Source organism: Lycium barbarum, chromosome 4, assembly GCF_019175385.1.
Source record: "Lycium barbarum isolate Lr01 chromosome 4, ASM1917538v2, whole genome shotgun sequence".
Lineage (NCBI taxonomy): Eukaryota > Viridiplantae > Streptophyta > Magnoliopsida > Solanales > Solanaceae > Lycium > Lycium barbarum.
The window spans coordinates 2,417,988-2,430,718 of record NC_083340.1 but is presented as its reverse complement, the minus strand read 5'-3'; the positions used below and the strand labels follow the sequence as shown (position 1 = coordinate 2,430,718).

Below are 12,731 nucleotides of genomic sequence, written 5' to 3'. Positions count from 1 at the left end.
ATGGGGGCATTATCGAAACTTAGCCAAGAAAGATACAAAAAGCCTTTATTATACTAAAAACAAAGTTGGGTTGTTCATTCAACATAAAAACCCTCAAAAAATCAGCAATCTTTGTAGGAGGATCTCTCGGGTAAAATTCATCTTTTTTTCTCTGTTCTGATTTTTTTCTTTGTATGTAAATTCATTTTTTTTTATTTTAATATATGTAGCTGATTTGTGTTATTTTAATTTGATTGTTGTTAGGAATATTGGTGGAGGATGGCGTCGAAGCGAATTCTGAAAGAGCTCAAGGATCTGCAGAAAGATCCTCCTACTTCTTGCAGCGCTGGTATCTTCTAGAACCTTCCTTTTTTAGGTTTCTAGAACCTTCCTGTTTTTTTTCTTTTTTTCTTTTTGCTAAGATTTATCATTTTAGATGTTCTTCTAGATGATCGCAACTGCCATTTTTGTTTTGGTTAAATGTTTATAGAACTATTTAGTTTAATCTTCTTTTGATATAGCTCTGTGTTTCTTTATTTTTCTTGCAATGTTTGTTGATTTTTGCTTTGATTTATCATGCTAGCTGCTCACTCATATGATCGCACATTTCAAAACCGTCAAGTTTTTATTTTTAGGGTTAAATGTTTCTAAAATTCTTGTTCTTGATTTAAACGTTCTTTTTTTCTTCATTTTCTTGCAAAGTTAGTAGATTTATCTTCGTAGCTGTTCTCCTATATGATCGCAAATTTTTCAACTGCCAAGTTTTTTTTTTTTTTTTTTTTTACGGTTAAATGTTTCTAAAACCTTCCTGTTCTTGATTTAAACGTTCTTTTTTTCTTCATTTTCTTGCAAAGTTCGTAGATTTTTGCTTAGATTTATCGTTGTAGCTGTTCTCCTATATGATCGCAAATTTTTCAACTGCCAAGGTTTTTTTTTTTTTTTTTTTTACGGTTGAAATGTTTCTAAAACCTTCCTGTTCTTGATTTAAACGTTCTTTTTTTCTTCATTTTCTTGCAAAGTTAGTAGATTTTTGCTTAGATTTATCGTTGTAGCTGTTCTCCTATATGATCGCAAATTTTTTGACTGCCAATTTTTTTTTTTTTTTTTACGGTTAAATGTTTCTAAAACCCTCCTCTTCTTGATTTAAACGTTTTTTTTTCCTTCATTTTCTTTCAAAGTTAATAGATTTTTGCTTAGATCTATCGTTTTAGATGGCTCTTCTTATATGATTGCAAATTTTTCAACCGCCAAGTATTTTTTTTTCTTTTTTTTTTTTTTTGGGTGAAAACTTGTTTTTTCCCGGTTAAATGTTTCTAAAACCCTCCAGTTCTTGGTCCAAACCTTTTTTTTTCTTCATTTTCTTGCAAAGTTGGTGGATTTTTGCTTAGATTTATCGTTTTAGATGCTCTCCTTATATGATCACACATTTTTCAACCGCCGAGTGGCTCTTTTTCTTTTTTTGGTTGAAAAATAGTCAATTCTGTAGGATATCAAGATTTACTAAGGTTAAGATGTGGACTTTGGGCCTAACTCATGAGGGGAGGATTGCCCAAGACCATATAAGAAGACCAATTACCCATTTTCCCACCGATGTGGGACTCCAACATGAATAAAAGCTAATCTTGATATCAGCTTTTTTTCATTTTCAAAACTCAGTGGATAATGGAAACCCCTATACCATTTTTCAATTGATTACCATTCTTGGTTCACCAGGATCGAACTACTGACGTGGGCCCTACCTTTGCCATTTGGATTTTGTACTAAAGCTTTGGGCCCTTGGTTACCAACGTCGTCTTCAAAGGGGATGTAAATTTTGGAATTTGGACCATGCTTTTGTTTGTTGCCGATTTTCGTCATAGCTTTTTTACTCTTGTATTTTTCAAACCTCCTTTTGAAAAAATGCTTTTCTTTAGCCAAGGGTCTTATCCGAAACAACCTCTTTACCCTCACAAAGGTAAAGGTACGGTCTGCGTACATCCCACCCTCCCTAGACACCACTTGTGGGATCATACTGGGAATGTTGTTGTTGTTGCTTTTTGTTGCTGATTATCTTAAGAGGAAAACCTTGTGACGGTGGGGATACTCAAGGCTTGAAGTTATATGATATTGTCAGAGGCGGATCCAAGATTTTAAGGTTTTGAGTTCCTACGCCGATCTCAAGCTAATATACAACAATATTTAAACCAGAGGACTGGGTTCTGAGCTAAATTTTCTTATACGTTTAATAACTTTCTTAATTTAGAGATATGGTCTAGACAAAAGTTACTGGGTTCGCGTGAACCCATAATTATTGCACTAGATCCGCCCCTGGATATGATCTGGAACCAAAGTTTGGAGCTTGTTGTTTCAGGTTTACTTTTGATGCTTTTAGTCAGTAAATTACATTGTCAAAATAAATGTATCAGTCTATAAATGTTCAAATTGATCTGAGATGTAATTTAAAAGTAAAGTATGATCTTCTGGTGTTTGAATTAGTGTTTTGCCCCCAAAAAATATAGTCCTTGAGCATGTGCTCTTGTTAAAAAGATCAGGAAGAGTGGGATAAGAAACATATATTTTGTTTTGGGTTGGGGAAGGCTAAAAATTTCAAGAACAAGGTTCTAAAGCTTGGAAATGACCTGCATAGGGTAGAGGTGCCTCTTCCCGAGCTTATCATCTCCATGCTCATGCTTGAAACTTGTTTACAGTCTGCATCTGGGAAGTGGTATCTCTGATTCTGTGAGCTTTTATCTCTGTGCCTTTTCTTAGGCAAGCTAATGTAAATGTTGTTTTATTAAGCCTAAATACACAAATATTATGTGAAAAATTGTCCAAGGTCTGCATTTGGAGATTTCTGATTGTTATACTCTTGCTTCTTATTGTTTACATCAGGCCCGGTTGGCGAAGATATGTTTCACTGGCAAGCAACACTTATGGGTCCACCTGACAGTCCCTATACTGGTGGACTGTTTCTCATTACCATTCATTTTCCACCTGATTATCCATTTAAGCCACCCAAGGTATTTTACCTACAGCATGAAGTGTACAAATTTTGATAAGGCTTGATAGGTTCCTAATTTGGCATGCGGTTGCAGAATCAAGGGTGCTATCTTGGGTAACTTTGCAGTATCATTGAGTTAACAAGTATATTTGTGCTTATTAATCGTCTAATGCATGTGCAGACATTAAAGCTCGTTTGCCCGGTAGAGTAACTGCTTACAATTGATATGAATATCAAAAACAAAAACAGGACCCAATTGTTGGACTGATCTCGCCTGTTTGTTAAGATACTTGAATTTATTTTAGAAACTATGCAGACAGGCCTAGTTAACCTTAACTGTGGTACTGTTATTTTGGTCTTAAGAAATTCTAGCAAGTAGAGTGTGGTGATAGTCAAGAATGCTATTCATTCGATGTGTGTAGTTCTGCTATAATTTTTATTCCTGGTGGGGATTGGGATAAGGAGTGTGCCTGCGTTCCGTGCCCTGTCGGTGGAATTCTGGATATTATGCGTGTTTGAAAAGAATTTACTTGGATTCCTCAGCTGACCCTAGATAGGTAAGGGTTTTTGGAGCGCCCCATTCCGAAGTTACCTTAGGATTTGTTCCTAACCCAGTTGGAATTTGACAGAGAATCAGCAAATGGATAAAAGTCTCTTCATGCAATTTTTCTCTAATTCTGGACATATTATTCCCATTTTAGACATTTATGCTTTTAAAAGCAGTTGACTAAGTGCATTGGTGTAGAAGAGTCCAATTAATATGTTTAATTAATTGGCCAAGTGCATGAGTGTAGAAGTTCAATCAATCTAATCGATTGATCAACTACTCAATTCAACATTTTGGGGCATAGAATTTAATGGACAACAATATATTAAGGCAGTTGAGTACAATCTATGTACTGTTTTGCTCACAAGATATATACTACAGTTAACAGTTCCAAGAAAGATATTAAGGCAGTTAAGTTGTCCTCCAGAGAATGCTGTTCTGTAATGTATTTGCATTTCTTATTTTTCTCACTCTTTTCCCTGGACAAATTTCTATGACTAATAGGAGATAAATGTGCAGGTAGCTTTTAGGACAAAGGTTTTCCACCCAAACATCAACAGCAATGGTAGCATTTGCCTTGACATTCTGAAGGAACAGTGGAGCCCAGCGCTTACAATCTCCAAGGTGAAGTTCGTTTCCTGTATCCATCCTCATGCTAATTTAATATTTTGATTTTGCTTCTTAATTCTTACTAATGGCCCAGGAGTTCTGAGGTCTTCTAATACCATCCATGTTTGGATAGAGTGCTCAAGGTTATGATCATTAGAATGTTGTCAAATGTATCTTGATGGTCTATTATGAGGAATTTTAACACGTTGATTTTTTAGTTCTTGTTCTAGGTAACGTAAGTGAGTCAAACACAGGAGATTAAAATATATTCACCTAATGCAGTCTTTCACTGTTTATGTAGAACATCTTCGGTATTTTCAGATTGAAGTTATGTGGGAACCAGCATCTTAAATCTTTCCCTTTTTTAACACTAAAAATGACAGTTAGCTTTGTCCCAAATGAAACTCTTGCATCAATTGAAGCTTTTCTTTCTAATGCTTCAGCACATGGTTCCTTGTTTCATAATATCTTTAAGCATAATTGATGATCAAGTGTGAGCTGACATGTTTATTTTGCATATGTTCCTTGCAGGTGTTGCTGTCGATCTGTTCACTGCTGACTGACCCTAATCCCGATGATCCTTTGGTGCCGGAGATTGCTCACATGTACAAGACTGACAGAAACAAGTATGAGACAACTGCTCGGAGCTGGACCCAAAAGTATGCCATGGGTTAGTTGCTGTGCCTTTGTGTCTGGAGGGTCTCCTTTCCCTCTGTGTTTTTGGGCATTATCAGTAATGTGTTAAGAAATGAGATGCTTCTTATGCATTATCAGTTCAAGAGGAAAGGTTGTGTTGTTACCTCTTGAAACACTTAAATTCTGTCTTTTTGGTTTGTATGATTCTAACGGCTATGTAACTCTATGGATGGGTTAAAATTAAGCTGTTTGGCACTTTGCATATGCATTTGGTGATCATTCGTGTAGTGGTAAATACAATGAAGTCGCAAAGTGTTTTGCAAATCATCTTCGGGTAAATATGGTGCATCCCAGAGGTGAATCTATCGTCTAGAGCTGGTAACTTCTTAGTAAGTGTGATCTTATTGTGTGTATATCTTAAATATTTATTTGTATGCATATATATAGTCTTAGCTACCAGCAATGCGTTTAATTGAACCTGCAAAATTTGCTCTAGATTCGCTTATGGTGTAGCTATATTTAATATAGGATCAAGGTGGAAACTTCTACGATGGTTTTCTCATGATTATAAATGCAAAGCAACTTTTTTGTAAACCATGTTCCCAATCTATTTTTATCACGTGTTGGCCCAATGCAGTCAATAGATTTAATCTTCAGTCTTTTGGTAATTTGATAAATAGTGGAAGCATAAGAATAAACGAAGTAAATCATTAGAATAATCTAGTGAAGTGAATAAGTTTGTTCTCTCCTCGCTCTCTTTAGGATTCTGTTAGTTATTTTTGCCTTGTGAAGTGAATAAGCTCTGTTAGTTATTTTTGCCTAGTGAAGTGAATAAGTTTGTTCTCTCCACATTCTCTTGCTTAGCCTCTTGTAGGAATGCAGAGTAAGGTTGAGTATATCAGAGCCTTGTAGTTCCTTCCTTTTCTGGACCCCGCGCATAGCGAGAGCTTAGTGCATCAGGGTGTTATTTTTTATTTTTTCCCATCAATTAATTAGATACTTATCACAAATAGTAACTGCTGTTGTAATGGAGAAATAGTCACAGTCATGAAATATCAAATTGGCCTGCTATTCGTTCCCATAATCCAACATAGTATTAGTTTGAGAGGCTTCTAAAGGGACAATTTGCAGGAATGTCCTTCGCTGGGGGTGGTCTTTAATTTTTGTCCCTCAAATTGGTGTTCTTTAATTTTGCCCTTCCCTTAATATCCCGAGATCTTGGATTAGAACCCAAGCTCAGTAAAAAAAAAACCACAAGGTATAAATTGGACCTCAACTTGTGCCTGAAGGCAACTTAAGGCTAACTTTTACCTAAAATGAGGTCTTAAGGCTGAAGTTTGCAAAATTCCAGCAAAGTAATTTTTTTTTATATTTTTTTTGTCTTAAGGCAGAGTTTGAAACCCAACTTATGCCTTGCGATTTTTTTTTAAAATTTTTGACTGAATTGAGTTTTGAACCTGGAACCAAGAGGCTTTTAGCGAAGCGCAAAAAGTAAAGACCGCCAATTTGAGGGACAAAAATTAAAGATAAGTGCTTTTGAAGACCCAAAAAAAACAAAAAAAGCTTCTAAAGCTGAATGATCCGAATTTACAAGCAGCAGCCCAAAGTTCTTGCAGGTTGGACCTTTCTTTGCAAAAGATCAGAAGGGCCTAAGTGCAAACCCAAGATCTGTTATGGGCCAGCGCATCTCAGTGGTAAAAACTCATTTCTCCTCTACTTTCACCTTACCATTTTTTGGGTGATAGGAAAAAGAAATAAATAATTAGGAGAAAAAAAAATCCAAACCTTATACCATATGAACATACAAGGGTAATGTCAATGGGCGATCAAGAAGGCTCACGGCCTAGGGTGGAAATGTCTATTGTACTTGGGTAGGGTGCCTATTTAAGGTCAATTCAAGTGGTTGAGCTCACGTCATAGTTTGTGGATGCGAGGCTTGTGCTAGTAGGGATCATAACTTTATTAAATAAAAAATATATTCGGGGGCGTATATAGAAGGTAACTTATGGATTTACCCGAACCAGTAGCTTTGGAGTAGGTTGACCAAAGTGGTTGAGCTTACTTCATAGTTTGTGCCAACAAGGTTAGTATGGCCCAAAACTTTTTGAAATTAAAAAAAAATATACTTGGGGACGGATATAGAAGGTAACTTATGGGTTCACCCGAACGCCAATAGCTTTGGATTAATAGTATTTAGTTGCTCTTCATTATTATTAGTAGTACTCGTACTAGTTGCTCTTGATTTCCATTAGTAGTACTTACATCATCAACCAAACTGAATGAAATATAGAGCATTGAAGGTGTGGAAAGTGTATGAGTTATTGTAATTTATAACAAGCACTGTAGTTGAAAAGAGAAAAAAAGCAGACACTGCAAGTTGCTGAATGCATTTGAAGTTTTCTGCTAAAGTAGTTTGACATTTAATGTAAGAGAGTAAACACTAGACTAAAGACTTATGAAAAATAAAAGAATTAGGTATTGCTCTACCATACTCATCTATAAGCAAATAGCAATATATACAAAGCTGTGAGTTTAATTATTTCCAAAGCAATTACTTTTTTATATTTCTTGAAGAATTAATAAATAATGATTTATTACATTTCCTCTTGCTCGTTTATTATAAGAAGTTATTAGTTTACGAAACTATCTGTGATATCTCGAGTAAGAAAACGTGACGAATTTGATAGTTAGAGTTCTACATTTAGAAAGAAAGAGACTACCGGGAAGCTCACTCTCAATTGGGCTCAAAGCAAAAGGTAAAACTTAACGTTTCGAAGTAATTGCACAGTTTGTCCTTCAAATGTGTTGGTCTTTAATTTTTGTCCTTCAAATGGCTGGTCTTTCAATTTTTGTCCTTCAAAATCGAACTTATGCATAGCGGGGCATAAGTTCTTTAAGGCGGCTGGCATAACTTGTGGATATTATGATGCGTAACTTATGTCCTTCTAGGTATAAGTTCGATTTTGAAGGTCAAAAATTAAAACCAGCCCATTTGAAGAGCAAAAATTAAAGGCCAGCACAAAATAGGACAAAAGTGCGAATGATCCGAGATTGTATTTGCAACACTCAAAAACTCATGATGTATAAACCCAGCATTGAAGCATCGTCAACTCAAATGCAATAAATCCCTAAACCAGTTTTTTCTCCCTTATGGTCCTAGTTAAAATAATAAAATATAACACAGTTCCAATTTCATTATTGTTTTGCATTAAAGAAGAAGAACGAAAAACACTATTGATCTAAATTTGGTGGGCAGAGTTACGGAGGTATCAGGCAGTGGCGAAGCTAGAATATTTGCAAAGGGATCCATTAAGCAATACTAGAACGTTGCACTTGAGATTTGACTTATAACATAAAGAATTTTTTTTACCCTTTCTGTCGTTAACTAAAATATTTTCTATATTAACGTGATTCAACATTTATATATAACAAAGTAAATCTTTTTTTTAGCCTTATTACGTAGTATAATTTTTCAACGAAGGAGATTTAGTTGAACCCTTGACATTATACAGCTCCGTCTCTGGACCAAATACTTGGTAGAATAGTCGAGAAGCGGGCAAACTGACTCGGACATATTAAAAGCTGAGAACAGTGTTTGGAAGGAATTAAATTCAGTAATAGGTTCAATGCACTTAAAATGGAATCTTGGTTCTTACTACGTCCACATATATGTATGTTTGCCTTTTTATTTATGAACTAAAAACCATAACTATAAGATCACCATATTCAGCAGTTCAAATTTAATATTCTGCAGTAAATGTCGACTCATAGCAGAATAAACGGAGTCAAAATTCAAGAACTGAATTTAATTAAATAAATTTGATTTCTTTAATCTTTCCCATAAAAAGAAAGTGGGTTTAAAGCAAATAAAGCGCTGTTTGTATCTTCTTTTAATATTGGCTTTATGTGTATGGGGCACTGTGACCTATGTCTTTTATTGTGGAATTTTATTCAACCTTTTCCCTTTATTAATTAATCCTTTTTACTATTGTTTTATTATATATAAGGGAAAACATAGGGACTTTTGTAGTCCTCACAAGAATTTTTAATTTTTTTTAAAAATTTTCAATTAATTGCTTCTAGGTCTTAATCTTATTTATTTAAGTCAATTTTTTTTGTTTTTTTTTTTTGTTTTTAAGGTATACTTTTCAAAAGTTATCGAACCTCCTAGCTCATTTTTTCATATTCTTTGGTTTTCTATTTGGTGCTCGATATCCGCATTTGAGCCCAATTAATCTAGATAATTCGCATTGTATAGCGCCCATTCAGGGAAAGCGCTCCCTCTAAAGATTTTTCCATATCCATGTTCGAACGCCTAATCCCTAATTAAGAGAGGAGCAGCTTCATCCGCTGCACAAGTTAAATTATGTATTTGTCTTTAAAGTTCATTAACTATGTATAGATTATTTATTTAGAACTAAATAACTTTAGAAAATTAGGATACATAACTTATAAATGTTAAATTCTGGCTCCGTATTTGATTTGAAGTAAATAATTTCATAAAAATGGAAGTTAAAATATTAAAGGAGTGGAATGAAAGTTTTACTTTCATATATTGAAAATATACTTATATAAAAAATAATTATGACTAACGTAATTACCCACTTGTGGAACTATAATGGGTATATGATTGTTGTTGTTGTATACTTATATTAACACAAATTATATTTCTTTAATTAAAATATTTACTTTTATATCTTGAGTTTGGGCTCGGGCCTCACATAACTAGTTCAGTTAAATAAACAAAGAGAAGATACCCTTTCTAAAAATGAAAAAACTGTTTTTTCAGCATAAAATAAGGCACGTGCAAGCCCTATTCAAGAGCAAAAGAAAATTAATTAAAAATTTGTAGTTTAATCCAGGCAAAGTATAGTCGTGCACACGAGTGGTGGAGCATATCATGATTCTAGATATTATTAGTCCTAATTAAACCCCTCTAGTTTAATCACTATTAATGCTACCAAACTCCTCCAGTTTATTCCTTAATAATGTACTTAGATATTATAACTGAAAGAGCTTTAAGAATCACAACCTGACAATCCACCCAATGTAGATCAATTGTTTTAAATTAAGTAGATGAAAAATACAATAATACATACACATACAGATGTAGCCTATAAATAACGAATTCAACTGAACTCAAAATTTTCATCACAATATTTCTGTAAATATTAAATTATGAACTCATATTCTATAAATATTTAAAATATATATTGGGTCTCTATGATAGTTATGCACTGATATCTTCAAAAGTACAATATGTTCAATCTTAATATAGATTGAAAAGTTGAACCCATCAAATTTAATTACTACTTTATGAATTCGCCAACATATAGCTGAATTTATGCTAGTTGAGTTTGCACATGGATGCTTAGCCATTGCTGACTTGGAATTCTTTGATTCTTCATTTTTAAAATCTTAATGCATAATAATTCCCTAATCATTCTTAAGCTGGTCTACTCTTTCATTAATCATTTGCTTCTAAAATCTTAAGTTAAACGACTTGCCTTTTAGGTACCTCGATTGTACTATAAGTTGTCCTTTTGACTAAGAATAGGTGCTGGCATATTTATTTTTTCCCTTTTTAATTTACTTTTGAGTTGTCCACTTTTCTAATCATTTTGGACAAATAGTAGTGATGAGTAGTCATACTTTTCTTTTATTTATATTATTTATAATTAATAAGAGAGAAGACCAAAAGAATTTTTGTATTTTGTAAGAAGCAAAAGTGCACTTTAAGCTAACGAAACGAATTTAGACAGAATTAATGTTACAAAAAACTATAGTCAACACCTAGTTTGATATGAGTTCCCTAATGGAACAAAAATAAAATATTAAAATATATATTAAAAAACACCTATATATATATATATATATATATATATATATATAGCAATATAGGCATACATTCCAAGCGTGTTTCAGTATCTTCATGTCCCCTACCTAAACCTCTATTCAACATTTTAAATTTTCATTTATATTAGTCAAATTACATATGCATAAATAATAAATAAATATATTTTGTTTGGGTAAAAAAGAAGTAATACTGCCTCATTTCTGAAAAAATAGAAAAGAAATCAACTTTTTTAAGGAAGAGTAAAATATTACAGTAGTTAAGCTAATAGTTATAACGGATACAAAAGTATGTTGCCTCCACTTTTTCGTTATAAAGAAAAGGAAAGGAAATTAAAAGAATTAAATTATCATCTAGATAATTAATGTTTTTCTTTTACAACAAATGCATAGGGACGAGGAAGTTTCTCTTTTTGTAATGTATAGGGGAAATAAACATGATCACTTATCATGCGTTGCTTTACAACGAATTATTAGCAAATGTACAGAGTGTTTGGTTAAATTATAAGCTAGTCAAATTAGATTATATATTTTTTTTGATTTATTTGTGTGTTTGGTTATTTTGTATTATGATTTTATCGCTTATAAGTAATTTTAGTTCGGCCAATATTTTTATGATTCCATCTCTAATATCTCTTGTAATTTACGAAATACTCTTCATCAAGCATAACTTTTAATTTTCTCTCTATTTTATTTATGTCACTCAGTTTCCTTTTTTATGTAAAAAAAAACTTTTAAATTTATGTTTTTGTGTAAATACCTTTAAGGATATTTCAGTCATTTTAACAAAAAATAGAGTTTATAAGCAGATCTTTACCAAACACATTAATTGCGTATTATCAGTTTTAACATTTTTATTCAAGCACGTAGCTGTTTATTTATACGACAACTAAAAGTTTATTTTCATTACTTGATGGTTATCAACAACTTTTGATCAGCTAATCTGAAATTGACTCTAAACTCTTAGCAGTCTTGGTTGTAATTGTTTAACGGAAAAAGGAAATCTAAGGAAGAGTGGACTTAAAAAAGAAGAAGTGTCATGCTTCATGCTTTCGTATACCAACTAGACTACATTTAAAAATACAGATTCCTCAATTAGATTAGCTTTCTTACATTTTTTGCTACTAATATGTAACTAAAAACTCTGGAACATAACGTTGTTGCATGCTTAAGTAAGATGTTGAACTATTCACTTTTCTATATAATATTGTCATTGGAAAAAAAAATGTATGGATGTTCCTTCATAGAGACAATATGCAAAATAATTTCGTCGGAACAAACAATCAGAAACAAAATGAGGCATAAAAATGTTAAAATTTACTGTACAATATAAAAGATAATTTATTCATTCTCTGCTATTATGTTATGAAAAAAGGAAAAGGCTGAAGATTCCACAAAGAATCTCGACAAATACAGCTCTATCCGACACTCAGCCACTCTTAGTCCGGTTTAAAGCCTCACTTCCTCCCTTGATTCTTCTAATTTTCTCTATCAGGATCCTTCCACCCCTACTTACTTCGTTTCTATTTTTTTTCCTTAACATCAAAGGAGATGATACGTTAAAACGGGTTTTAGCTTGAAAATTATTGGAGAAACAGAACGGTTGGTTGAGGTCTCATCACTTTCATAAATTCGTCTCTCTTAAGTCAGTATTTCTGAATAGAACTTATCCAACAATAGTGTTTAAGTTTTATTTAACCTTAAAATGGGAACAATTAAATTTATGCGTGATGCCAAAGATATGTGGCTAAGTTCAATTTGATATTAGATTACAAGGGAAACCAATAAGTGAATAAGGAAGCAGATCTGACCAGATGTTAATTAAGTCCGGCCTCGGGTATGAAAACCGAGGTCGATACCCTATGCTGAGTACGTATACGATGGATAATGGAAATGAACTCAAGAACAAAAATGGAGGTGAATGCAAGTAATTCTTTTGCTTTTGATATGAACTCTTTCTTTCTTTCTGTTGCCAACCCCTAACAATGGATGAGAACCTCCTCTTTATATAGTAGAGGAGTCCTAACCCTAAAACAATTCTAAAGCAAAGGAAAGAAATCTGTGACAGCTGTTGCCGAGATCATCACCAAAATATCCGGTTAAGAGCTGATATTTCGATCTTCTTCT

The 12,731-nt window shown here is 33.2% G+C and overlaps 1 protein-coding gene across 1 annotated transcript; it reads left to right on the top strand.

Annotated features, from left to right (window-relative positions):
* LOC132634821 (SUMO-conjugating enzyme UBC9-like) lies at positions 1-5,030 on the top strand. The gene is made up of 5 exons (XM_060350914.1): positions 1-130; positions 244-328; positions 2,851-2,978; positions 4,026-4,130; positions 4,647-5,030. The coding sequence occupies exons 2-5, from the start codon at positions 259-261 to the stop codon at positions 4,788-4,790; spliced, it is 447 nt and encodes a 148-aa protein (XP_060206897.1). The 5' UTR covers positions 1-130; positions 244-258; the 3' UTR covers positions 4,791-5,030.
* Positions 5,031-12,731: the final 7,701 nt, after the last annotated feature.